Source organism: Cetorhinus maximus, chromosome 4 (assembly GCF_964194155.1).
Source record: "Cetorhinus maximus chromosome 4, sCetMax3.hap1.1, whole genome shotgun sequence".
Lineage (NCBI taxonomy): Eukaryota > Metazoa > Chordata > Chondrichthyes > Lamniformes > Cetorhinidae > Cetorhinus > Cetorhinus maximus.
In genome coordinates this window covers 147,735,722-147,763,355 of record NC_135882.1, presented here as the reverse complement: position 1 = coordinate 147,763,355, position 27,634 = coordinate 147,735,722, and the positions used below count along the sequence as shown (strand labels likewise).

The 27,634-nt window shown below is 45.0% G+C and overlaps 1 protein-coding gene across 4 annotated transcripts in view; it reads left to right on the top strand.

The window, feature by feature from the left end:
* fam135b (family with sequence similarity 135 member B) overlaps positions 1 to 27,634 on the top strand; it is a 471,310-nt gene that overhangs the window by 143,432 nt on the left and 300,244 nt on the right. For all 4 annotated transcript variants that reach the window (XM_078540962.1, XM_078540963.1, XM_078540961.1 and 1 more), the window contains one exon: positions 7,079 to 7,158. In XM_078540962.1, coding sequence (XP_078397088.1) covers positions 7,079 to 7,158 — 80 coding nt within the window. The remainder of the gene's footprint in view (positions 1 to 7,078; positions 7,159 to 27,634) is intronic.

Genomic DNA, 27,634 nt, shown 5'->3' with positions numbered 1-27,634 from the left:
AAAAGTGGAGAGCAGGTAAATGGCAATGGTTAAAAAAAGGAAGCACAAATAGAAGCCCAGCAAAAATGATCAATTTATATAAGTTTTATCAACAACAATTACTGCATGGGGTGAGGGGGAGTGGGTGTGGGTCGGTGGCAACTGTGATGCAGGTGGAGCTTGGGGAGCGCTTTGCTCCTCCTGGCAGTACAAGGAGGCTTTTCTTCAAACATAAATCTGTCATTGTTGTTCATAAGAGCTGCAGATGAACTCTCTGAGGAACTCTTAGCGAGGCAAACAGAACAACCGCCATACTCATCGCTGACTAATTTTGGGAATGGGTCCTCGATCAGGAGTAATGCACCCTCATTAACATATTCAAGGGGACTAATATTTGAGGACTCCCAAAACATGACTGGGACTAAAAACTTTGCTGTTAGGGTTGATGTCATCCAGTTACTATATTGGTATGTTTTGTGCCTGTTTTATGTCTGAAAAAGAGGTTCAGTTGAAAGCAATGTCTTCCTCAATGTCAAGGAACGTAGGTAATCCTATGGAATACCGGGCCCCAACATTACGATCCAGCTCCATAGACTCCAAATTAGTAGAGAGTACTGTAGAACCTCTTGACAAGAACACAGAGGTATACTGTCATCGACGCTGGACAATGACCTTGATTTCTCCACAAGCTCCCATCCCCATCAGCATAGACAAGGTGAAGGAAGAGTTAGCGGCAATGAAGAAAGGGAAGAGATAGTATTCCCCCCCGGAATAACTAGGCCTAAAGGGACTTCAGTGGCGTGTGAAACTGTACAGCAAAGCCATGGAATCAGGATGCATCCTGAAAGCATGGCTGGAAACGATGGTCTGTGCCATACAAAAACTTGGTGAGACAATTGACACCCCTGCAAGCTATAGGCCGACATCATTTTTGTGCATAACTTACAAACTCCTATCATTTTGGGGAGAATCAGAATCAGCCCTCTTATCGAAGTCGTGATCCTCGAAGAACAATCCTGGTGCAGCCCTCATTGACCTGTCATCAGCCTATGACACAATCTGGATTAGAGACCTGATGCTGAAACTCGCAAGGATCATCCCCTGCCCCAAAACATTATGCCTGCTTTGGGCAATGCTGAGCAAAGACAAAGTCAGCCCTCCTTGGTCCCTCAACAACGGACTGCCACAAGGGTCAGTACTGGCACCGATGCTTTTCAACATCTACATGAGTGACATGCCACCAACAAATTCACGCACATTTACATATGCAGATGATCTTGCCCTGGCTACACAATTACCACCTTTGACGACATTGAGCCCATTTTGAGCACGAGCTTCAACATCATGCCTGAGTACTTCCAGAAATGGAGGTTCAAACCAAACCCCTACAAAACTAGTCACCACACCTCATCTCGATAACAAGAATGCATAATTACATCATGAATATGACCTTCTGCAGCAACCCTGTACGTCTGACTTACCTTGGCGTGAAGCTGGGCCGCATGCTAACCTTCCACAACCACCTGAAGAAGGTAGCCACCAAGACGAAGTCAAGACCAGTCAAGTGTGGCTACTTCTGGTCCATACTGAGCACAGTCCTCAGCCAAGGAGTACACAACTTGATCCAGAAGCTGGCAAAACTAGTTGGGGAGTTTCAACACCAGTACTATGGACTTCAGTGATGGCCCTCGTGTACTCCTTGGCTGAGGACTGTGCTCGGTATGGACCAGAAGTAGCCACACTTGACTGTTTGATGTTTAACTGAACACTGCAATGAGATGCATCACTGGAACCCTCAAGTCGACCTCTGCACTCTGGCTACCCATTCTGGCTCACATCATCCCCCCCCACCGATCCACCGCGATGCAGCAACGCTCCATGAAGCTCAGCAAATCAAGGAAAACAAGTGCCTCCATATTCACCAGAACCTCACCAACCTCCCTCACCTCTGCTTGAAGTCACGTAAGCCCTTTTGGACACAAAACTCAGGCAATGCAATCTCAACACTGAACCAGCTTGGAAAAATGAATGATCTTCACAAGAAGTCACGAACAAGTCATGAAAGACCCGACACAGAAGGATCCTGGTTTCGACCTCCCACAAAGTTTATGGGCATCCCTAAATCACATCCGTACAAACCATGGCAGATGCGGTTCCTGATGCACAAATAGAAAATTAAAAACCCTCCTGTGCGCCACTGTGGTCACCCAGAACAGACCATCGAATGCATAATGACTTGATGCCCGTCTCATAAATACGTAGGGGGTATAGCGATGCGCACCGTCACTCCTGACGTAGTATCTGGATCAACCACCATGATGTAAAATTATAGCTGTTGCTCTAAACCTCAGCATAGGAAAGAAGATGGGAACAAAGGGCGTAAGTTGTTACTGCCTCATTTAATTGTGCCAGCTCAAAAATGCCTAGTGTTTCTGCTAACAGCTCCGAAGAACAGTTAAACGCTAAAGCGGGTGGAATATCCTCCTTCCATATGGTTGTCATCGAAAATGCTGACGGAAAGTGGCTAAAAATGTACACTGAAGGTGAGGTACCAAAGGGCACAGTGCAACTGAAAAATTGGGTTGAACAATGATTTCAGGAAATGAGAAAACTGGAGAGGAATAAAATGACCCCTAAGCCCCCTGCCCTCTCCCCTCTATCAGTAACCGCTTATTGGTAAAAAGCAAAAAGCATTTTCAATGTTAAATGAAAGTAACTGGAGAAAACGGAATGACATGCCACAAGCAAACCTTAAGATATTAGATTGCAGGATTTAGATTGATTGCTTTTAAACTGCATTACAATACTATTTTAGCCAACAAGCTTCTTGTCAATTTCACTTTCCATTCTCTTAAATTCTAAATTAATGTCCCATCTCTCTATGCTTAATTAAATGGTGGCTATTACTGCAGTTTGCACTGAGATCACAGGCCTCAGGCAGGCAGACAGTTTTGGTGCTAACTCTGGCCCCAGTGTCCTTGGGTTGGGGAGGGGAAAGATTAATCAAACCCATATGGCCTATTCCTGCTCCCACTTTTTACGTTCTAAGTTTCTTGATCACCATCCACTGATCTCTTGTGAAAAATGAATGTGTACAAAGGTCGCTTGAAGCTAGAATAGACGTGGCTGCAATGCCTTTCACCACAGAATATCCAAGGAGAGATTCACCTTCCAGGCTTGTTTTGGCTTGAGTCTGAGTTCGCTAGTCTAATAAACTTGAATTGCACACTTTCATGGATGCTTGTTAGCTGATGCTCGCTATCAATAACGGTGAGAGACCGACATAAGAACAAACTGTGATTGTTTATTGCAACAGAAGGCAGAGCAATAAATCCTTTACGCTCCCACAACACATCCAGCTCTAGACTTAGTTAACCAGTAGCCCGAGCTATACAGTGATTGGTCAGTAATGTCACATGGTTAGTCCACTTGCACTCTCTTAAAGGCACATGGTACTGCACTTTACCACAGCTTGCACATTAAGAATGGCCAACTGTGTCTAAGTTACTGCGCATCTAAATCCCGTACAGTACAGAACACTTTGCATCTCTTCCTGCTCTTTTATAATCTGTTATCAGCTAATTCTCTGTGAAAGTAGTTGTTGGATTTCAACCCTTGGTCTTTTTTTTGTTCTCCCTCTTTGTCTTCTTGGGACTGTTGTGATGAAGTATCGGAAGCTGCTAGCAGCTTCAGAACCATGTCCAAGAGAAGGTGGTAGATTCAGGATATGAGATGAGGGAGTGGGAGGGGAATAAAATGCTGTTAGATTGCACCATGTACATAAAGGCACATTTTAGTTTAAGTCTCAGTATCCCCCTATTTATTGTGTATTCCTTTACCTCATTTGAACTTCCCAAATGCATCACCTCACACTTCTCGGGATTGAATTCCATGTGCCACTTTTCTGCCCACCTGACCAGTCCATTGATATCTTCCTGCAGTCTACAACTTCCCTCCTCACTAACAACCACGAGGCAATATTTGTGTCATCTGCAAACTTCTTGATCATGCCCCCCTACATTTAAGTCCAAATTGTTAATATATACCACAGAAAGCAGGAGACATAGTACCGAGCCCCACTAGGGCCTCACAGCCTTCCCGTTGCAAAAACATCCATCAGCCATTACCCTTTGTTTCCTGCCACTGAACCAATTTTGTATCCAGCTTACCACATTCCCCTGGATCCCATGGGCTTTTATTATTTAACCAGTCTGTCATGTGGAACCTTGTCAAAAACCTTGCGAAAATCCATGTAGACTGCATCAACAGCATTATCCTACTTGTTACCTCCTGAAAAAATGCAATCAAGTTAATCAGACAGGATCTTGCCTGAACAAATCCGTGCTGATTGACCTTGCCTGTCCATGCCTTTTAAAAGTGGCAGTTTTTCCTGCCCCTCAGAATTGATTCCAATAAGGCTGACCAGAACAATTCAGGCCATGCTAAGAAAATAGGGGAGCATGAGTATCTACCAACCTTAATTTCACATATAGCTAGTTGTTTGCCAACACTCTTTATTCTGTAGCTTGAGCAAATTTTGAGATTTTATTCCCTGTTCCAAAATCTATTTATTTCAAGAACAAAATTGGACCAAGAGCTATTGTTCGGGTAGAGCACTTATAGTTCTTCAGACTGAGCAACAACCATTTCCTTTAACACTGTCCATCAATCAACTTTCTATCCACGCCGCTACATTTTCTTTTATACCACAGCCCTGAATTATTCTAACCAGTCTCTTGTGAAATACCTTATCAAACACTTTCTGAAAATCCATATGCAATACATCAAACTGCATTTCCACTCTAACCAGTCACCACCTCAAAGAACTCAATTAAATCTGTCAAACACAACTTGCCTTTGATGAATCAATGCTCGCTGTCCAAGGATTCACCCCCTTGCGTTTTGATTTTGAGTTATGGGTTCCAAAAATTTCCCTGCAAGGCAATGCCTAACAATTAGGGTGATCTGAGCTGACAATACAGCAGGAAGTTTGCTAATTCTTTGTGATTTTAGTTGATTAAGACACAGCAGTATCCCAGGAACAAAGAGATGGCCCTAAGCTTTTTGCCAACTTGCATGTAAGCTGTCATGAATCAAGAAGTACTGTGTGTCCTTTTGAGGAACATCTCTGCACTCCACATTGAACAAAGAGAAACAATCTGTTTTGGTATCTTTCGATGTTGTTGCTAAGCATTAGTGAGGTTTTACTAATACCACGCTTTCTAGTTTTACTGAACCCTAATGAGGCTTTGCTTCCCTTTGAGAGACTTGAGATAGTCAGTATGGTTTAACTTTTTATTAAGATCTATTTGCAAAGACCTCAGGGTAAGCACATGGTATCCAAGACACACACTGCTCTGCTCTGAGCTCCCTTGGAGCCTCTTGGTCACCTGGCTGCTGATGTCGTAGTTAAATCATTAAATCACCATAGATTCATTCACATATCCATTAACCTATTACTCTACACCATTTAACAGAAACTTTAATCAGAAACTGATTTCCTGCATAACTAGTATTTGGCTTTTGCAGAAGCTGTCTTTTTTGTTTTAGATGGAGAAGGAAGGGGTTGGGGAGGGTTTAATATGCAGGAATTTGAAAGATTGACACCTATTAATAATCGGCCATAAAATGGAGTCAACTAGGAGGGTCTGAAGATTGTGAATTCAGTGCTCATACAGTTGGCTGAACCCTGGAGGGAAAATGAGACTCTGTCTCTGGGATTTGCTTTGAACATTGTAAGAAATCAAAGATTGTCTGAGTGGCAGCGCTGACAGCACGTGCTAGCAGGCTTTTTTTAAATTGTGGGCCGAATTCCAGCTAATACTTGCCTGTTTCCCACCTGGCATTCACACGGACACTGTGGCAGCGGATATCATTGGCTTGCAATTGAGAGTGGGATCCCAAACCAGCTTTATTTTACTCTCCCTAGTCAAGCTTACATCCTAATTGCTGTCACTGACATTGGCTAATTCAGCAGAGACGGGCTAAATCAGCAGAGACCGTTAACCAAATGGACAACGTTCTGCCTTATATGCCCACCTGCTTACAGGTTTTGGGTTTGCCTTGGATATCCTTTTACGCACTGTGTTGCTGGGCACTTTTCTAAGCAGTCTTAGCATCTGGTGTTCTGCCTGTACAGCCCAATAACTAATTATACAATAGTGTAACCTGAACACTGGCTCCCTTTGCGAGCTGGATTGGACAACATGGGCTGTATTTTCTTGGGCTCGGGCTGACACTGGGGGCCTCTGAAAATGGCAGATGGGACTTGATCCTGGGATTCCCAATGTCATTCTCGGCGCCAGCACGAGAGAAGGGTGCAGGTAGCTAATTTTCACCCTGCATTCTCAACCTGGCCAGTTCCAGTTCTCCCCACCGACCCCCCCCACCCCACCCCTTCAAACCCACCACCCTGAAATTTTCATAGTCTTAGGCCAGCTTCTCAAGGTCATGTGGTTCACAGCCCTTCAGAGGATTCATGAACCATAGTCTGCATTTGGGAACCTATTTGAAAGGTTGTACCCATGGCCCCACTGAGGCTTCCATGCCCACTCACTCAGTATGCGTTACAGAACCAATAAGCCATATAATAACAATGGAAAATCTTGAAATGCACTTAAAAACAACCTATTCAAAAATCTGCTTTGAAAGAAAAGCTGCTCTTATAACCCTACAGCAGTGTCAATCAGACAGCCATTATAATATCAATAATAGAAGCTTTACCTCACTTCATTCCTCGTAATCTTGTCTAAATAAACATGTAGACATTTAAAGAAACAATTCAAAGAAAGAATAGCTTATTATAAGCTTATGAAGATGTTAATCAGTAAAATAAACACTCCCCTTCTACCTGTGAAAACATACCCCTGCTGAGCTAATCCATTAGTGGGAAGTCAGCCAAGCATTCACAATGAATCCACCTGCGAATCCACAGGAACAGAGGGCCAGGAAGGGGTGAGGGCTAAAGGTATTTAATAGTATTACTCTATTATAAGACCATTCTGCTGAATTTTCCAAGACATGTTTCACTATTAAACCAAAGGATATGCTGCTAAAACAACAGGCTTCTCTAATTTTTCTTTCCTGTTCTGTCTGTCAGGTATTACCAGGTGCGCACAGCACTGAAAATCCCACCCCGAATTCCTCACAGGCTGACAGCAACATTTACAGGACCCACAGGTAAGAAACAAAATGCAAAGTACTGAGCTGGTATCAGTGAATTATTACCTCATACCCAAGACTGCCTCACAGGTAATATGGTCATACAGTTATTGTGAGAGCTTTCTCTGCTAATGGGATCTCTGTTTTTACCAATAGATGTTTAGATGTAATTTCAAACAATCCCCTGCAGTTTTCTCTACCTTTTCCTTATAGCTACTGATTCATGCTGGTATCTGGTGCCACAGTTCCTCAGGTACCTCCTGTATCCTGCTTGAATGGCTATTCTTCTTGTGTGAGCTTGCATTGTGAATATTCATCCCATTCGCACCTGATACCTATGCATGTACGCTTTACAGGAGCCACTAGACAGTGCTCAAAAGCAGGAACTGTGGTCTGAGGTGGCTGAGTATCCTTGCTGAATTGAGCTAACGCAGCACAGACTTGTTTTCTTTCTGAGTTGTCAGTCAAACTCTAAGGCAGAGTTCGAACCACAGGCTGCAGTCAGCCTCTTGCACTGACCTGGCCACCAGTGAGCCAGTCCAGCAGATGTTGCAGTAAACAAGAATATCTTTAATGTCGGAAAGCATCTGGAAGCCATCCTTGATCAATCACAGTGCACAGTGGAGCCACATAACTGTTGTGGTTTCAGTGCAGGATGTTCTGGCACAGACATAATGAATTCAACGCTAAGACTGATGGGTGGAATGCACAGCAAATACATCATTAGAAGGCAGTTGAACCTGAAGTTAGCATTTGCAATTCGGGACAACCTTGTAATTAGTCGAGTTGGGAGGATGAAGTTTTTAAATTCCAACCAAACCAATCATTGAATACTTTTAATTAGGGTTCATGAAGTGTTTCTATTGTATACAACCTGGCGTAATTGTCCTCTGACATCCTCCTGCAGTGAGGTGATAGCTGTTGACAGCCAGTTGTTAAAATTATTTAGCGGAAGGAAACAGTACAAATGTTTACCAATAACCTGCTGACTAAGAGGAAAGCAGCATTGCAAACCTGACAGAAGAACAAATGTTAACGGTGTCACATTGAGAATGTTTTTGTCAAAATAAGCAGAAAGGAATGGTGAGAAGAGAGAACTTGGGAAATGGATTTCTGGGATAGAATTTTATAGGGTGAATAGCACAGAAACCGGCCATTTGGCTGAACAATTCCATGACAACCTTTACGCCCCACTCGGACATCTTCCTTTCCTCCATTGAACTTATCCGAAAAAAACCGTCAATTCCCCTCTCCCTTACGTACTTATCTAACCAGATGCGCACTATCTGATCCCCTTCAACTACTCCCTGTAGTAGCGAGTTTCAAATTCTCATCACTATCTGAGTTTCTTCTGAATTCCTTATTCGATCCCTTGGTGACCAGCTTGTATAGCTGCCCTTTAGCTTTGCTTTTCCCCCACAACAAACGGCATTCTCTGAATTTGGATGACTGTTTGTCATGCTCTGATCAGTAGAAGAGGGATGGTATGGCTGTCCTCTTTTACTGCCCCTCGTTTGGATGCAACAGGATATTTAAAAAGATATGGGCCAGCATTTTACATTGGTCAGGCACGGGTGTTCGCGGAGCGAAAGAGCGCTTCAGCCTCCCCGAGGCACGGAGCTGCCTCAGAGAGATTGAAGCGCTTTTTAAAGACATTATTAAAAACATTAAAACTTCAATGAAACGTGTACCCTGATGCGACTGTGTCACATCTGATGGGACATGTTTTTATCTTCATAATAAAGATTTTATATAATCAGTATTCGCTTTAGGAAACCTCATCCCGCTCGTGGATGAGGTTTCCTAAAAAACGTAAAGGCCACTTAGTCTTTTCGCCTGCCCGCCAACCGCTCGGTTGGACGGGCAGCATAAATTTGAAGTTAATTAGGACGTTAATAGCCTTTGGCGCGTGCCTGCCGAACAAAATATCGCACCCAATGTCATTGTGCGTCATTTTATGTTCCGGCGTGTCGGGCCCACCGCTGCACGCCGAATTCAAAATTCTGCCCATGCTTACCAATTCGGTGAGGGTTTAAATGTTTACGTTCTGTGACTGTAAAATACACTGTTATGACCAAGCCGGAAGGGGTGAATAAATTCCTGTTTCATTTCTGAGGCTGGTGATAATAGAATTTGAATTTTTAGAAAATTGTAATTTTTCAGTTCAATATGTAAAGCTATATGAAGAAATAGACCACTTGATCTTTTGAGTTAACAAGTGAGGAGTTAGTTTTATTGTTAGAAACACATTCAGGTAAAAGTGTAAGTCTTATTAAAAAGGTAACAACATGTCCTGAATCCCATGACATACATACACACACTATCATACAAAGCAGAACAAGCTATAGGGTGGAGGAGGTGGAATTGATAAGAGTTAAAGTCCTTAAGAAAAATAAATGTTCCGACATTCCTTTGGTGGTCTTGAAGCTCGGTGGTCTTGAAGTTCCAGTGGTGTTGTGGCCAATGTAAGCTGGAGGCAGTCTCTTTTAAAGTGTCTTTTTATCAAAGTGGATGCTATGGGAAGTTCCATTTGATTAAAATTCTCTAGCTCTGATGTATTCCAAAATGTAATAGAGATAAGGTCCCAAAATTGAGATAGGGATTCCTTAGTATCCACCTTGTGTAATGAATTTTGTTGGTCCTTCTTTGTTTCTGGCTGTTTCTGGAGTCAGGCAGCCTGCTGGCCTAGTGTCCTTATGTTTTGTTGAAAGTTCCGACAATGGCAGGTATGAAGTCGATCAGGGGAACTACCTAGACATGTCCCATGGTAATCCAATTTCAGAGGCTTCTAATAACGGCCAATTGGTAGGTCAGGTGAGTTCTGCAGCTCTTTTAAAAGACAGTGTCTTTGCAGGTCTAGCTGCTGCTTTTCCTTTTTAAAAACAATCCAAAGCAGTACTTCAGCCAGTGGAACTAAGGATTAGCATTACATATTGCACATGACACATCGTCATGACAGACACACACAGACAGATTTCCTTGTAGATTTTAAAAAACAAATGAAACTAAAGTTGATTATACTTAACCCAGTCTAAATAAAAATGATAAAAGAACTCTGATTTTCATGTACACGTGCACTCCAAGATTTAGCCTGAGCTCTAAGTCCCCCTAGATTTGGTGTCGAGACGATTCAAACATATTGATGGATGTTTTATATCTGTTCTTGTGGAGTCAGCAGCTGCTGGTTTGATTCTGAAAACTTAAAACGTTGCCTGTGGCATTTGGATGGGCAAACAGCGAGCAGGGCTCAAACTTGCAGGCTGGATGGAGAGAGAGGAGCCCACTCATGGCCCTACTTCTTTGGTATATCTTCTGAGTCTGCTCTGTGGCCTGGAGAAAAGCAATTTCTTCAACACAAAAACGTGTGATTTGGCTTATCACATGACCCCCTCTCGCTCTTCAAATGACCAGTTACCCAAACATGGTCATGGCTAGTACATTCCAGGTCCATGGTTTACATGATTAGATTATGGATGGATAAATTTCTTTCTTAGCCAAAGTTCATTGTCTGACATGATTATGTCAGATGCTTGGTCCTCACTCAGTTGAGTACCCAGATGATTGTCTGGCTGCTTTGTGAATGGGTCGGGAGATGCACATTCACACTTGTCCAAGGTGATTGTTTCTGATGGGTTTTCTAGATGGGTTGAACTCATTTTAATGGCATTGGAATTTGTGAGGTACAGTCAAGCAAATGTTCAGCCATCTTAGAAATTTGTATAAATGACTTGGACGAAGGGACAGATGGTGTGGTTGCTAAATTTGCTGACGACACAAAGATAGGTAGAAAGTAAGTTGTGAAGGAGGCTACAAAATGACATAGATAGGTTAAATGAGTGGGCAAAGACCTGGCAAATGGAGTATCATGTGGGGAAATGTGAAATTGTCCATTTTGGCAGAAACAATAAAGAAGAAGCATATTATCTAACTGTTCAGAAATTGTAGAGCTCTGAGGTTCAGAAGGATCTGGCTGTGCTAGTGCATGAATCACAAAAGGCTAGTATGCAGGTACAGCAAGTCATAAGGCAGGTTAATAGAACGTTATTGTTTATTGCGAGTGGAATTGAATACAAAAGTAGGGAGGCTATGCTTCAGTTGTGCAGAACCACATGAACCCACATCTGGAGTACCATGTACAGTATTGGTCTCCTTATTTAAGGAAAGATTTAAATGCATTAGGAGCAGTTCAGAGATGGTTTCTTCAGCTAATACCAGGAATGGGCGGATTGTCTTATGAGGAAAGGTCGGGCAGGTTAGTATCCACTGGAGTTTAGAAGAGTAAGCGGTGACTTCACTGTAGTCTATAAGATCCTGAGAGGTCTTGACAGAGTGGATGTGGAGAGGATGTTTCCTCTTGTGGGAGAATCTAGAACTAGGGGGTCACAGTTCAAAAATAAGGGGTCGCTCATTTCAGGTAGAGTTGAGGAGAATTTTTTTTCTCTGAGAGGGTCATAAGTCTTTGGAACACTCTTCCTCAAAAGACAGTGGAAGCAGGGTCCTTGAATGGCAGAGCTAAATAGACTCTTGTATAAAAGCAAAATACTGCGGATGCTGGAAATCTGAAACAAAAACAAAAATACCTGGAAAAACTCAGCAGGCCTGACAGCATCTGCGGAGAGGAATACAGTTAACGTTTCGAGTCAGTATGACTCTTCATCAGAGCTTGTTTTTTTTTAAATTCATTCACGGGATGTGGGCTTCGCTGGTCATTTATTGACCATCCCTAGTTGCCCTTGAGAAGGTGCTGGTGAGCTGCCATCTTGAACCACTGCAGTCCATGTGGTGTAGGTACACCCACAGCAGTGTTAGGAATTGAGTTCCAGGATTTTGACCCAGCAACAGTGAAGGAATGGCAGTACATTTCCAATCAGGATGGTGAGTGACTTGGAGGGGGACTTCCAGGTGGTGGTGTTCCCATCTATCTGCTGATCTTGTCTTTCTAGATGGTAGCAGGGGTGAAAGATTACTGTCAGATCAGCCATGATGTTAATGAATGGCAGAGCAGGCTTGAAGAGCTGAGTGGTCTACTCCTGCTACTAGTTCGTATGTTATGTATTTTCGTATGCTGTTTGAAGTCATTGGAATGTGGTTCGAATCTTTTCAAACTCAATCAGTGGTTTTTAGCCAGTATATACATAAGCCATTTTTGGTTTAAAGCATAGCTTTATGTGAAGGAAATATCATATTTTTTCCTAATATTACTGTGGGATACTTTAAAACAGGCTATGTGTGTGCATGTGTGTATATGGTTCTGTGTGTAGAGCTAATTAATTACACTAGAGATGATTTTTCCCTGTGCCACTGAAGGCAAACTGCTGGTGGTGGAAAATTACCAATGGCTTTGGTTAACAGGCAGCAAATTAAAGTCCAGTTGGTAATCAACTCTGCAACCATGATATTCAGTACTACTCCTGGTATGCTGAATTATATACACTGTAACTGTTTGCCTAAACATTTTGCTTTACCCCTGATCTTGGAAACCAAGAATGATGGAGAAGCGTTTTTTTTTTGCTGAAAAAAGAGAGGTGCTGTCTTTCACTCAAGGACAGACACAAGAATGCCAAACTTCAAAGTGAACAACAATTTAGAGTGCATGAGAAAAGGGGTGCTGATTGGTTGGCAGGATGGCTCTGATTGGTTGAGACATTGCCATGGCAAATGTACCAGCGAGCTATTGTCCACCATGTTTTTGTTTATTCAACAAAACTGCAATGTCTGGACATATTCTTTTGCCTGCATGTCCCTTTTTTTCAGCAATATTCAAGTTCTATATTACCATGAAGCATTTTTAAAAATTCTTTCATGGGATGTGGGTAAAACTGGCAAGGCCAGCATTTGTTGTCCATCCCTAATTACTTTGAAGTTAAATTTGAACAACATTTTTAAATGGCCTTTTTTGATTGAAGTATTTTGATTTGCGTAAAGACTCTAGGACGTTATCATGCACTGCTTCTCTACCTTACAGGTAATTTTACTTTTTCCAAATAACTTCCTCCATAACTTCTTGCACTTGCACTATTAGTTGCTGATGTTTTGGATGATGCTGTTCCAATAACGGAAGGGTTAGGAGAAATGTTGTAATGCAGAGTTGTTAGAACATGGAAACAATAGTGGAAGCAGAAACCAAAAACCTTTCTTCAGGGAAATGGATAAATATTTGGCGAAAGGTCGCGGAATGAGATTGTGCCAGCTCTCAAAGAATGAGCTATTTAGCCTTGATGGTCTAATTGGCTTCCTTCCATCCTAATAGCATTCTATGATTGTTGGCAGTGCCCCCTAAAGCCAGCTGCCAAGAGACAGTTTGAGGCTTGGATGAGGGGAATGGGAACATGCTGCAGCTGCATAGCGTCTTGTTCCTGTGTGAGTGACAGAGCTCAGCTTTGGATGAATTGAATGGTTGTGGCACTCGCGTGCAGGTTTGAATATTCTTTAGAGAGAGCGGTGTACAAGACCTGCGTTGTACATGTATTTTTGCCAGTCCCCTTGAAACCTGGAGGCTTTTGATCTCTGGGATAGAAGAACATTCAGGTGTTTCTCTCCCCTCTATTGTTGCTGTCCTATGTGTAAGAATACATACCCACTCTGCTTGATGCCTCAGACTAGAAACCAAAGTAGAATAAAAGTTCCCAGTTAGTGCCCCTTAGAGCCCTTGTCTGTTTGTATTCTAATGTTCTTTTCGAATATTCTATTGATTATTGTTGAGTTTCTTCATGATTTAGCATTAGCATTTAAACAGTACTTGTGTATTATTGCACTGGTTTAGACACAAGTTGACGTAGGCTGACAGGAGATCTTCCCCTTTTAAAGCAGGAAATTGCCTCCACTTCCTCAGGCTAGTCTCTTTTTATCCTCCACTGTTTATTGCTGGATCCATACCCCTTGATTGATACTCTTTGCATCTGTTGTGCTTGCATTTCCATTTTAAGTAATAAGAAAATTGATTGCTCACCTCTTCTGGTCCATGACCAGCATCTTGAGGTTAGGCCTTAGTAGAAAAGCCACTATTGCTTCTTTGCTCAAGCCTCAGATTAATATTGCAGTCAGGCTGTCATAATATTATTCACATATTTAAAGAAGGGCCCTGCTAACTTCAGAGGGCTGTTCTTGCTGCTTGCAACTGCTTTCTAGTTGGCTACCTCAGGGTGGGAAGACAGTGGGTAAGTTGTCCACGCCATTTTGACTGTGGAAGTTAAAATTCCTCGAAGCGTTTGTTCATTATTTTGAAAGAAGCCTCGTTTTTAAAAAAAAACAACAGCTTCTTATTCAACAAGATGAACTCTGCTCAAGATGAATCGTCGGTCTGGAAACAATTAATAACATCTAGAGCGCTGATGGTTTGCTTTTAAAAACCATGAAGACAGTTCTTGTGGACTGAGCTCACAGTGTTCTCTGTTAGCAGGTGGGCATACTGTAACAAATGGAATGAGACATTTGCTCCAGTTTGCACCAAGGGAAGCCTCCAAATTAGCTTCATTCACCGCAGTGCTGATGGTGAAGCATGTTGTCACTCATTTGATGTTGTGCAATACTGGAGCTGAATGATTAGCAGCAGCAGCAAACACTGTGCTTATAAAACCAAAGCCTGCTGTCCAAATCACAGATGTTTGCTCACCAGTAGACAGACATGTTGTGGAGCAGACATGAGACACAGCCAGCTGTCATGTTGAGAAAGCTTCTAACAGTTCTTTTGCTTTGTTCCCTCGTAATTTTTTGTGGATTACAGTGATGAGAAAAAGATTTGGTTTACAAGACCATTTTTCTTTCCATTAATTTATACACGAATTATCATAATCTGTATAGGCAGTCATCAGCCCCCCGACCATCCCGGGTTCTGTGTGAAGCCCTGCTCGCCTATCCACAGGTTTTCACTGCCAATGTACTAAGTCAATTGATTTCCATTCCTCTGTAATCAGGCTTCTTTATGTGTTGCATTTGTTCAGGTAAATTGTTCACTGTGGTAAAGAATCATAGAATGACACAGTGTAATAAAGGGTAATAAAGCTGTTGACTAAAATGATAGGGGAATCAGACAATCTAAGTGGGTTCAAGAGAGAATTGCAGTTATGTGGAGAGTTAACTGTTATGAGAAGATGAGTTTAAGGGGTTAATGTAAAAGCAGGGCAACTTGTTGGACCTAATATTCTTTTTCTAAATTGAGCCCTGTGTTTCCTTGTTGTTCCTCAAATAAAAACATCATCTGTAGGTCACAGTACTAGATCAGTAATACAAAATACTCATTGTTTTTTTATTTTTTCAATAATTTATATAGATTCTTCTTTTCCCACCTATTTCCATTATTTTTAAATCTACAACTAATACTTTGTTAGTCTTTCCACCCCACCCCCACTAGAGCTGTACCTTGAGTATCCTGCCTTCCATTCTTAATTAGCACTTTTCTTAGATAATATCACCACCTTCAACACCTCTTTGATCCTTTTGTCTGTGACATCTTTTGATTATCTGCTCCTATCACTGCTTGCTTGTCCCCACAACCACCCCACCCTCAACTTCTCTCTCCCCGCCCCCCCAACCTTAGACCAGCTTATATTTCACCTCTCTCCTAACTATACTTCAGTTCTGCCGAAGGGTCATGAGGACTCGAAACGTCAACTGTTTTCTTCTCCACCGATGCTGCCAGACCTGCTGAGTTTTTCCAGGTAATTCTGTTTTTGTTTTGGATTTCCAGCATCCGCAGTAGCTTTTAGCTTTTTGTTTTTATACAAAATACTCATTGTTCTTTACTTGGTGAATAGGGCTGTAAAGATACCATAATCAATTTGCCTCCATATCTTTGGGCTAGGGTGGGAAAATCATGCAGGCTTTTCACCCTTGAGTCCTATGCAGTAATCCTTACCTGAAATTGCACGTGTGTTGGCAAGATGGGTTTGGAGCCAACTGTGAGGATTGTGATTAGGGTGAATAGGGGAAGTCTATTTTTTCTGATTGTGGAGTCAATGCTGAACTGTCTTAGCTAAGGTAGTTGTTTGAGCATAGAGTGCTTTGCCTCAATTAGTCTCAGTGGCAGAGTCCAGTGCATCTTCAAGGGCAATTGGATAAATATTCCAAGTAGGAAAAGGTACAGGATTAGAGGGAGAGAATGGGATTTTGGAATTATTTTGGCAAACAGTTGGCACAGATCAATTGTGCAGAATGCCCTCCACTTGCACTGTAAAGCCCTGTGCTATTTTATCACCCCACTTTGAGCAATTCGCGGCTTCTTTGCCCTAATATTGGACTGAATAAACTTCGCGCACATTATTTTTTGATTCACATTCCGGGAGCCGGTTTCTGTATCCAGCTCTTGATGTTTATGCCATTAAATCTGTTCCATTGCCCTAGCACCCTGCCAGAAAAAAAGGATTCAGCAACATAAATGCCAGGATTGAACCAATTGTGGAAGATTTCTGGACTGAATTTAAAATAAAGCAGCTTTTGTCTCCATCCCGAGTGTCTCCCTTTGGTAAGCTTCTGAATTCTACCCTAAGAATTCTACATATACTTCTGGCTAGATCTTCCATCCTCCTTAAAGCTGAGCTCATCTAAAGCTCTACAGCCTGTACCTTGTCTTGCACCAAGTCCTGTTCACCCATCACCCCTGTGCTTGCATCCGCAGCCATGACTTCAGCTGCCTAAGCACTAAACAATGAAATTCCCTCCCTAAACCTCTCTATTTTTCTCTCCTCCTTCATGGTACTCCTAAAAACCTTTTTTAACCAAGCTTTTGATCACCTGTTCTAATATCTCCTTATGTGTCAGGTTTTGTTCTAGAAAGCTTCTGAGAAGCACCTTGGGATATTTTACTGCATTAAAGGTGCTGCATAAATGCAATTTGTTGCAGATCAAAAACTAGAACAAGAAGTTATTTGTGCTAAAGCTGACTTTAATGAAGTACTAATTTTGCCCCAGCATCTTTCGACTAAGGAGGAGATAAATTGATCTGACCTCCAGCCTCAAGCAGTCCTCCCCCTATTGATGGCAGCTTCCAATGTAAAACCTGTGGACTCGATAAACTGAAATTTACCTAATCAAATTTTCTTTAATCTATTTTTTCTCCCAGCGTAAATTGTGAACAGCAATGTCAGGGTTTAAACAATACTGCAGCATGAAGATGTATCCTAAATGTGGTGATAGTTCTTTGAATAATACAATTGTTTGATGTTTCATATTGATTTTGTACAATGATAGCAATAATGGACATGGCCTCTATGAACTCATTAATGAACCTGGGACATTATAACGTGGCACAGTATGCCACAATATCACAACATCTGTCTTGGTGTTGAGTTCCTGTTTGAACATACACCTGCTTTTCATGACGACCTGCAGAGAGTTTAAGTTTACTTTTAAAAAAAAGACCTCCAACAAGCTACAGCAGGAGTGCAGGTAAATAAAACAAAGCGATTCATAAAGGTTGTGTGTTTTCATTTAACCACTCTGCCAAGTGCTCTACATGAAAGCAAGTCAGCTTATTGAAAGCAACCTGTTGATATTTTAGAATATATTGTGCCTAGACTGCTGTGAACATGCTACCAGGTGCTGTTATAACTCAGTTGTGACCTGGATCTATTGAAAGGCAATAAAGCCAATGAAACAAATTTAACTACATATTTCCTTATACCAGAATTATCCCCAGTGACGTAAAATTGTCGGATGCACTGATTGCTTTTTGATAATACCCTCTTGCTTTTTGCTGACACTCCATTCAGGGAATTCAGTTAGTGGCTTAGCTTTGATCATGTCTTACAGACTTAAAACTGAGAGCACTCATTGAGAGGGAAGTTCACTCAATACAGCACATAAAAAGGGAGGTTACATGTAGAGAGAAGTTCACAACCAAAGTGCAACTGTATTCTCAACATGTAGAGCCGTTTCTGTCTGTGCACCTTCTACAAAAGGCCTTTGGGGATGGTTGACACTAATATAACAGCTTCAGTTTTAACTCCGCGTGAATGGGCAGGAAATCTGTACGGACTCCTTGCCATGAGGTCTGGGACATTTTAACTCTTGGCCCTCATTTGAATTGTTCAGGTGTCGTCTCCTAGAAATCATCAGGAGTGATGTCATGGATGGTGAGAAAGATTGGGAATTGGGACTGTTTGGGAATGAAGTGATATTGGATGCTGCAGGGGTCCCAAGGAAAGGATTTCTGACATCTGTTGGGCGCTGATGGGTTTGAAGAGGTGGTTTCATAGCCGTAACAGTTCTGGGGAGGAAGCGGGAAGGCCAGGCTAGAGGGAGCCTAAGGATTTCTTGTGGGGCTCAAATGCCCTGTTCCTTAAGGAACCCCTTCTAAAAAATAAAATTTAGCTTATCCAGGCCTCCTCTAGTCATGCTGCAGTTTCAAGTAAGTTTTCACTAGCAGGTTAGTCACCATGCAGGCCTCCCACAATTTAAAACCAGTTAAAATCTCATTGTGGCACCAGTGACGTTATCAGGATGCCACTTGCACACTTAAATTAGACGTCCGCACAATCGGGACAGGCAGCCCTCACGTATCTGAAATGTCCCTGGTTAAAATGACGGCAGGTGGGAATCACAGTTTGAAGCCTCTTGCAGCTCTAATCATCTGCCTGCCTCGTGTGTTCCAGTTCAGGGTCAAATGGGGCCAACAGGTCTAGTGACGGGCGGTACTTTTGAGTGAGTCAGTACCACATGATTTCAGGACAATGTGGATGATGGGCCAGCTAGCCTGACTAATGAGTAATGTGGTCCCAACTAGTCAAGGAAGCGGGAGTGTATTTGTTCCTCGTATTAGTGAGCTGTGTAGTGTTAGATGTCTTCAGTAGTACCAGCACAAGTTTGGGAGTTAAGTTGAAAGCAGGTTTCCTTATTATGTGGGATTTAAGTAAATAAATCGGATGCGTCTCTTGAGGAGAGGGTGTGCATTCTCTTTGAAGGAAAATCAAAATTCTACTTGTAAATATTTCTCAGTAATTTGGCTTAATTTGGAGAGGCTGAAGCATGGGAATGAAGTTAAAATGTAAAAATTTATTTTTACATCCATGACTCTATCATTGAGCCCGCCTATGGGTAACAACAACAGGATTATGTTTGCCAGGACCCTTCGCTTCTGATTCCTACAGATTTTCTGGAATTAGGAGGATATTCCTTAATTAGGCTGGTATGTGTCTGGACTACTCAGGATGTATCTACAGTGCCCTTCATACTTGGAAGGATGGAAGGTTTAGCCAACTGATGCTTCATGGGGTAGGCTGGTGAGCCAGGCTCCCCCCATAGAACCAAAGAATCAAAGGGCAGAGTGTTTGACTCGGCATGCGGGCGCGTGCCTGACACGCACGAGTGTAAAATAGCGTGCAATATTTCGCTGGGCAGGCATGCATGGGTGCCGGAGCCACGCCCACCATTAATTAAGAGACCAGCTAAGGCCCCAAAAAAGTCAATTGATGCCGATTTTTCATTGCCCGTGCGATTTTGCGCACGTTGCACGGGCAAAACGGGCAGGCGGTCAGCCAGCACTTTCAAAAACCTCATCCACAGGTGGGATAAAAAGGGTCAGCAGCATTGTCAGTGCGAGCAGTGAGGAGTTTGGTAGATAGTTTGCTGCTGGTGACTTATTGGTATATGGCAGATTCATCTCTGTTCGGGACTTAATTGTTACCATTTCCAGGCTTCATTTCAGGACTCCTTGGTGTCTCCAAGGACTCCGGAGAATTCAGACTGTGTGGACCTTTCCAGGTATCAGACACCCTTCAGTTATCCTGGTAAAGGGCATTGTGGTCTCCACTGGTGGGACCTCCTGTGTGGAGGAAGATAGGGCGGAAGGGAGAGGCCAGGTGTTCCAATGCAGCTTTCAGGGGACGGACCTGTGGGAGAAGAGGCACAGGCACAGGGGGCGCAGGGCCAGCTGGCAGTCCAAGGCTGAAGGGGCCGCAGAAGATGCCACTATCCTGCTGCCAGAGTTTACAAGAGACAATGCAGCTACCTCAATATGTCTGAGGTGCAATGCCGAAGGAGGCTCCGTCTCTCAAGAGATACAGTGACCTCCATCTGTCAGAGGATCAGCCCTGAGATCAGCTCCAACTGTGTGGGTGGACACCCCATGCCAGTGGCTCTGAAGGTCATAGTGGTCCTCAACACCTCTGCCTCCAGCTCCTTCCAGGGTCAGTGGGGGATCTTTGTAGCATCTCCCAATCAGCTGTCCACAGATGTGTCAAGCTGGTGACAGAAGTTCTGTTCAGGTGGGTATTGACTTTCATTCATTTCCATATGGACGAGGTCAGTCAGACTGAGTGAACCAGAGGCTTTGCAGCAATTGCTGGGTTCCCCCGCATCCAGGGTGCAATCGACTGCACACATGTGGCCTTCAAGGTGCCAGCGGGCCAGCTGGGTGCCTTCATTAACAGGAAGGGCTTCCAGTCCATGAACGTGCAGATAGTGTGTGACCACAGGATGCATATTCTGCAAGTCTGTGCAAGGTACCCTGGCAGCTCCCATGACGTGTACATCCTGAGACACTCCCAGGTGCTGAGGCTCTTCAGTGCTCCAGCCCGACTGAATGGATGGCTGCTGGGTGACCAGGGCTATCCCTTGAAAAGGTGGTTTATGACGTCTCTCCGCTATCCAAGAACAGAGGCTGAGCAGTGGTACAACAGGAGCCAGGCCTCCACAAGGGCGGTGACAGAGAAGACCATAGATCTTCTGAAGACTTGCTTCCGATACCGGGACCATTCAGAGGGTGCACTACAATAACCCCTAGAGCAGGTGTCACTGATGGTGGTCACATACAGCACTCTCCACAATCTGGCACTGGCAAGGGGGGACCCACTGGAGGAAGAGGATGTTGATGTAGCTGCACAGGCCACAGAGGATGAATCCAGTAGTGAGCCAGAAGAGGAGCACGGTGAGGAGAACGTCGGGGGCATGGAGGCAGACCTCTGTAACCTCCAGGGAGGCAGGGACACCAGGGACACCTTGATCCAACACTCCTTCAGCTAGGCTGCCAAAGATCTGCTTCCACCTCATGCCAGGGCTGCCGCCTCCATAACTGATGTCTGAAATGGCCCTTTTCTTTGACCTCAAAGTCCACTCTTTGCCTGTGCAATAAAGTTTCAAGCCACCCATGTCCAGCATTACATACTGCCGTACCCTGCACCACATTAAATAAAAGGGTGAAGCATACTCAGGCCATTACAACAAAAGAAAATTTATCTCATGTTGACGGCCACAACAAATTAACAGAACCTTCTCTGGTCTTCAACCCCAGACCAGTTAAAATAAACAAAACATTGCACAACAGAAGATCACCTGTGACTAGTCCCTCTTGTCTTCATGGTACTTTAAACTTACATTTGTGAGTGCTACGTCTTGATGCTCCCTCCTCACTGGCACCGGCATTGGAGACAACCTGCTGCCTCTGCAGTCCTGTTGGCCTTTATGGCCCTTGTGGTTGTCCCCTGGCCAGGGGAGCCTGTGCTTGCCCTGCTTGGGAGGGAGTAGCCAGTGCCACGGCTGGTATCTCCCCAGTCACCACATCCTCATCAGGTCACTGGAAGAGGGGTGGTGGAGCTGCTGCCATCATCCAGAGCGCCCCAAGAGGAGTCCATAGAGATGACAGGCAGCTCTTGTGCCAATGTGAAGTCGCTCTGGACTCCCCTGCTCACCATTGATGGACGGGCACCTAGCTGGGATACTGGGTGCCTCATTGATCTCCCACACGGACACTGACCACCTGAAGTCAGTGCCTGTGTGAGGGCTTGCAGGTCCGAGCACAACCCCAGGAATCCTGATTCTGTTCCTGGTGCTGCCTCTCCATGAGAGTCGCCACTCTTTCAATGAAAGAGGCAGTGGGCTCGGCCATGAGGGTCAGCGCAGTGCTCATGCTTCGCATGAACTCCTCCATAACTGAGTCCATGGCACGCATACCCTCATGGATCTCTGCCAGATCCTCCCGCACATCTCTCTGGACATCCAGCATCTGCCGTCTAATGAACGACTCCAGAGGCTCATCATCCACCTTCGACTGAGCATCGCCCTGGCCTCCAGCAGCCTTCCAAATGCCGGCACCCTGGGCACTTTCTGCCTCCGCCTGCACCTCAAGTGAGTGTAAAGTACCCTCACTGCTGTGCATCGACATTCTAGCCGAAGAACTAATGCCCACCGAGGTGCTGGTATCTGTGCTGGTCCTGGTTCAGAGAGCAGATGTGACACAGGTCCATCTGGAGCCTGGCAGTCCTCTGGCATCAGGGGTGGGTCTTCAGAGTCCTGCAATTGGGTGTGTGGTGGCAAACCTAAGGGAGAACAATGACATGTCATTAGTTTAAGTCATCACACTGTCACTGTACATGCCAGGCACTCTGGTGAGACCATGGAGATCTGCATCATGGTGCCATCGTCTTTCAACGGGGAATCCAGTTTTGAGGCTCCCATCAATGATGAGATTACACAAAAATATTTGCAACATTCAAAACTCTCTGCGTGTCACCTCTCCATCTCCAAGGCGTCCTGCTCGTGTCTGGTTAGGATTAGCAGGTTTGAGGCCCTTTGCCTGTATGCGACCTTTCTGTGCTATTATGGGACATCATCTCCTGAAAGGACAGAGGAGCATTGATTAGTCCACTCTCTACCTGCAGCACCATTTCATCCTGGCCAACCACATCTGAGGAGCACCTTGCAGGGCACATCTGAGTCATGGCCCTTGGAACCGCAAGGCACTCAAGCCAAGCAGCGAGGGCTCACCCCCTTGGCCAGCTCCGGCGTCAGTGACAATTGACATTCAGATTCTTAACACCCCTGAGCTCCACGGGGGTGTGGTCAGCCCTTAACACTTCAGCACACTGATCCATGCCAACACGGTACTCACCTTTCCTGAGCCCAGCAGGTCATTAAACATCTTGCGGCACTGGGCCCAGGTGTGCCGCACCACATCACAGCTGCTGACCAGCACTGCCACCTCCTCCCAAGCTCGTTTTGTAAGGTGCGGTGGCCTCCTCTTTCCATCCCTGGGGACAAGGGTACAGGGGTGTTCCTCCTGGCAGCCACCTCCTCCAGGAGGACCGCATGTCATTGACCTGAAAACCCGGGCGCTGAGCGCCCACCCGCCTGCCCCCCCCCCCCCCCCCCGCCTGCTGTCTGCAGTCGCGTTTGTATCCATAATTTTTAATCTCCTGCTGACAACACCGAAGATGTCTTCGTCACCGGTAGCCTTCCAGGGCCTAACTGTGCCGGTTTTAAACTGGCCCCTGATCGCCATTGGACCGGGCGGCTGACAGGCCCCCGCCCCTTCCCGACCACTGGGGAGCTGCCGGTTACGCTCGGCGGGCCTTAATTGACCTGGCAGCACAAAATCGCGGTTGGGGGCTGATCACGGGCGGCGGGTCATTTCCCGGCTGCTCTCAGGCCCGCTGACCACATCCGCCTGCCGATCTCAAAGTTATGGTGCAGAAAGAGGCCATTCAGCCCATCAGGTCTGCGCTGGCCGAAAAGAGAAAAAAGAAACTAGCCGCTCATTTTAATTTCACCTTCCAGCACCCGGTCCGTAGCCTTGCAGGTTGCAGCACTTCAGGCGCAGATCCAGGTACCTTTTAAACGAGTTGAGTGTTTCAGCCTCAACTACTTAGGCAGTGAATTCCAGATGCCCTCCACCCTCTGGGTGAAAAGGTTTTTCCTCATGTCCCCTGGGAAAAAGTTTCAGATGTCCTCACAAGGGTGCTGCTTTGAAAAAAAGTTCCACCCCGCTTCCAGAACTCTAGGGTCCCGAGTATAAACCCAGTTTGGATACAAAGTTGGGCCTTGCAAGTGCCAGTGGTGCATTACCTCTGTTGACTATATACATGGTCACAGAGAAGGTTTGAGGCACAGGAACTCTCAACATAGACAGCCCCTGTCCCAGTCCTGATCCCTTGTGGCAATAGTCATGTTTGTGCTGGTTTAAGGCTCTACTCTGATTGGGCTTTTGGAGGCCTGGGACTCAATGGGCTGAATTTACAGGTCCCCCTGGGGGTCAGGAATGTGGACGAATGGGGCCCGAAAATGCCAAACCAGCAGGCATGCTGGTTCTCTTTCACCACCTCATAACTCTTTTCTTGTCCCACCATCAATAAAAGGAGTCTCACAAGTGTGCTTTCATGTTATAATTTACATAGTGCTCAGATTGGAATGCAGTGCACAGTTACAGCAAGACACCCCAGTGGCTCGGTCAGTGCACTGTGTGGCGTAGTAGCCTATGCACTTGTCCAGTTTTATGTGGTGCTGGCTTTGTGGCCCCGGAGAAGGCGGCAGAGGCAGTCTTCTCACTTCTCTTTACCTGTGGCCTCGTCGTGAATGTGTCCCTGGGTGCGTCTGCAGAGTATGCTGCACCAGCATCTTGAGCTATGGAGGCACATGTGAGCTTGATGGACTCTTCCATCCTCAGCCCATGACCCCGCAGTGCCTTACAGAACTCCGACATCTACTGCTGATCTACGTAGAAATTTCTTTCCTGCGTCACCTGAGGCAATGGATATTTGCCGGCTGAACAGAGCTGTGCTTATTATTTATTCGTGGGATGTGGGCGTCGCTGGCTAGGCCAGCATTTATTGCCCATCCCTAATTGCCCTTGTTCAGAGGGTATTTAAGAGTCAACCACATTGCTGTGGGTCTTGAGTCACATGTAGGTCAGGCCAGGTAAGGTCAGCAGATTTCCTTCCCTAAAGGACATTAGTGAACCAGATGGGTTTTTACAACAATCGGCGATGGTTTCGTGGTCATCATTAGACTTTTAATCCCAGATTTTTATTGAATTCAAATTCTACCATCTGCCATGCTTATCCTCTCCTCTGTGCGGAACTGCCTACAGTTGCCTCTGCCACCTCCTCCTGCACCATAGTGCCACGCTCCTCACTCAGCGCTGGATCTACATGGGACACTGCTGCCAGAACATTCTGGATCTCGACACTAGCGCTATCATATTCTGCAGCAGAGTACTGTGCATGTATCTGGTAAAGGTCAGCTCACACACACATCCTGTTGAAACTCAATTGGATGCAACAATTCTCGTTAGTAACTGGAATTCTCTGTCCAATACCCCTCCCAGGCTTCCGGTCCTCCCAAACTCCTGGAACTCCCCTCCAAACAGCACTGTTGGTGTTCCTACAGCACATGGACTGCAACGGTTGAAGGAGGTGCTCACCACCAGCTCCTTGAGGCCAATTAGGGATGGGCAAAAAATGCTGGCCCAGCCAGTGATGCCCACATTCCACGAACGAATAAATAAAAATCACTCTCCCACATATCCGCCAAGTGACAAAATCCCGCAAGCTGGTTGAGACCATCCCTGCTGCATGCCGCATCATCCGTGATGACCTGTTCAACCACTTGCTGCCCGCCTTCCATCTCAACACCCCATATGGAGCACCCATCCTGAGCAAGATCTACCAACAGACAAACTTTGAATCAAGGAATGAGAAACATAGGAAGTCACTAACAAGCTCCTTGTGACAAACCCAACCTGTTGAATGGCAGGCTTTGAACTACCACAGCAAAAGTGGTCCTTGCTAAACAGGCTCAGAACAGGTCAGAGTCCCTGTGCAGCCAACCTCCAACGCTGGGGCCTCAGTACAAATCCCTCATACACTTTTGGAGAGACACAAACAATGTCGCACATTACCGAGGAGTGTCCCCTTTATAGACTAAGTAGTAAACTAATCACCCTAAACACAGCAAATGAGGAGGTTATTGCTTGGCTTTGAAATTTGCGTTCGCTAAATGCATAAATAAGTACTACTATAGGCCAACTGAGGTGAGAGTATCTACATTGGCGGATAGTGCACTTGTAAGGTGTGGTGATGTTTCTTTGGTTGCCTGCTGGTCATATTGGACCGCTGAAGGTGTCATGGGGTGGATGTCTGACCTGTGGCAGACACAAGACGAGATCATGAGAGCTAGCCTTGGAAAACAGAAGCCTCTGAAGTGCTGAGGTTTCCCAATGCAACTCTGTGTTCGGCATGCTTTCATATAAAGTGAAGTTCCAGGCCCCCCCTAAATGGGCAACTTCCTCTCTCTAATCGCCATCTCCACCATGAATCCCTGTTCCGCCTTGGCTAACTTCCTCCTGGCCTGTGATTCTGGCTATTTCCAGCCCTTGATCCTCCATTGCCATGATGAATTTCAGGTAGGGTACCCTCCGCTATTTGGGTCCTCCCACTTGGGGCATGTGTCTGCCTGCAATAACAAAAGGGAATGTGACATGGCACTGCCGTCCTTTATGGGCAATGGCATCTGCTCCAACTCATTTGAAGTTGCATGTTTTAGCGCTGGCAGGTCCTGAGCAGCATTATGGCTCATAGCCATTCTGAAAGGTTAATAAGGAGCCGGGGCGCGTACTCCTCCCATGTTCAGAAGCAGCTTGTGCTCTGAGGCTCTTCAGCTGGTGTGTCTACTGGAGCGTGAGTAGCCAGAGGCCTGTCCCGAGGGTTGGGGGTAGCATTCACCATGTTAGAGCATATCAGCTCATTGAACCTTTTCCTGCACGCGTTCTTCTCAGTATGCTTTGGCTGGTGATAGTGGAGGTGATTCCCACCTAGGCCTCTTTAGTCTGTGTGGGTTCTTCTTCTGGGAAGAGGACCTTCCTCCTCTCCCTTATGGCTTCTAGGGAAGAGGACCTTCAGGTCAACAGACATAAAACGAGGCGTTGCCCTGCCCTGGGTTCCAGATATCATTGAAATAAGCAATCAGGCTCAGAGTTCACTGTGCTTCTTCACTGCCCACTTTCAGCCGTGGTGAGTTTAAATTAGGCTTGCAATTGAGTTGTCCTATCTTCTTTCCCACCCCCACTGCCGCTACTTGGGTGCCAAACTTGTCTCCACATCAATTAAGGGGGCATCCCTGTGAAACTCTGAATTCATTTCTGTTTCCCATGGAAACATTTCCTATTTCCGATCCGGAAATAGTCCCGACTCTGTTTACAAATTCCTGGCTGACTTTTGCCAAAGTTATACTTGAATGTCTTGGAATCTTCAGTCTTGTTTCATGATTTGTATAACTCATTAATATTGCCTGATTACCAAACAATTTTGTGTTTCTTTTGGAAGTAGATGTGATCTGAACTGCGTGTCCAATTATTCATCCACCTGCTTCATTGTCCACACATATTAACATCACAAGCTATCCTGGAAGGCATGTTGCCATTGTTATAAACAGTGCAGGGCACCAGAGTTGAGGAAGTTTGTCCTGGAGCAAATACTCTGTCTACTTGTGTTTTCTCAAATCCGAATAAGTGTTGAACTCCTCATATCCCTAATTTTTCTCTTCGCCCGACAATAAACAGATGTTAGAACTTGAGCTTTGTGTCACCTAACCATTCCTTTCTGATTTACACTAGCTACTCTTTGCGTCTTTTTCCAGCCTTGGTGTTATCTTGCACAGTGGCTCTCACTATTCACCTCGGCTTGGCTCAGTGGGTAGCCTTTGAGTCAGGAGGTTATGGGTTCAAGTCCAACTCTAGACACTTGAGCACAAAATCTATGCTGACGTGGCAGTGTAGTGTTGAGAAAGGGCT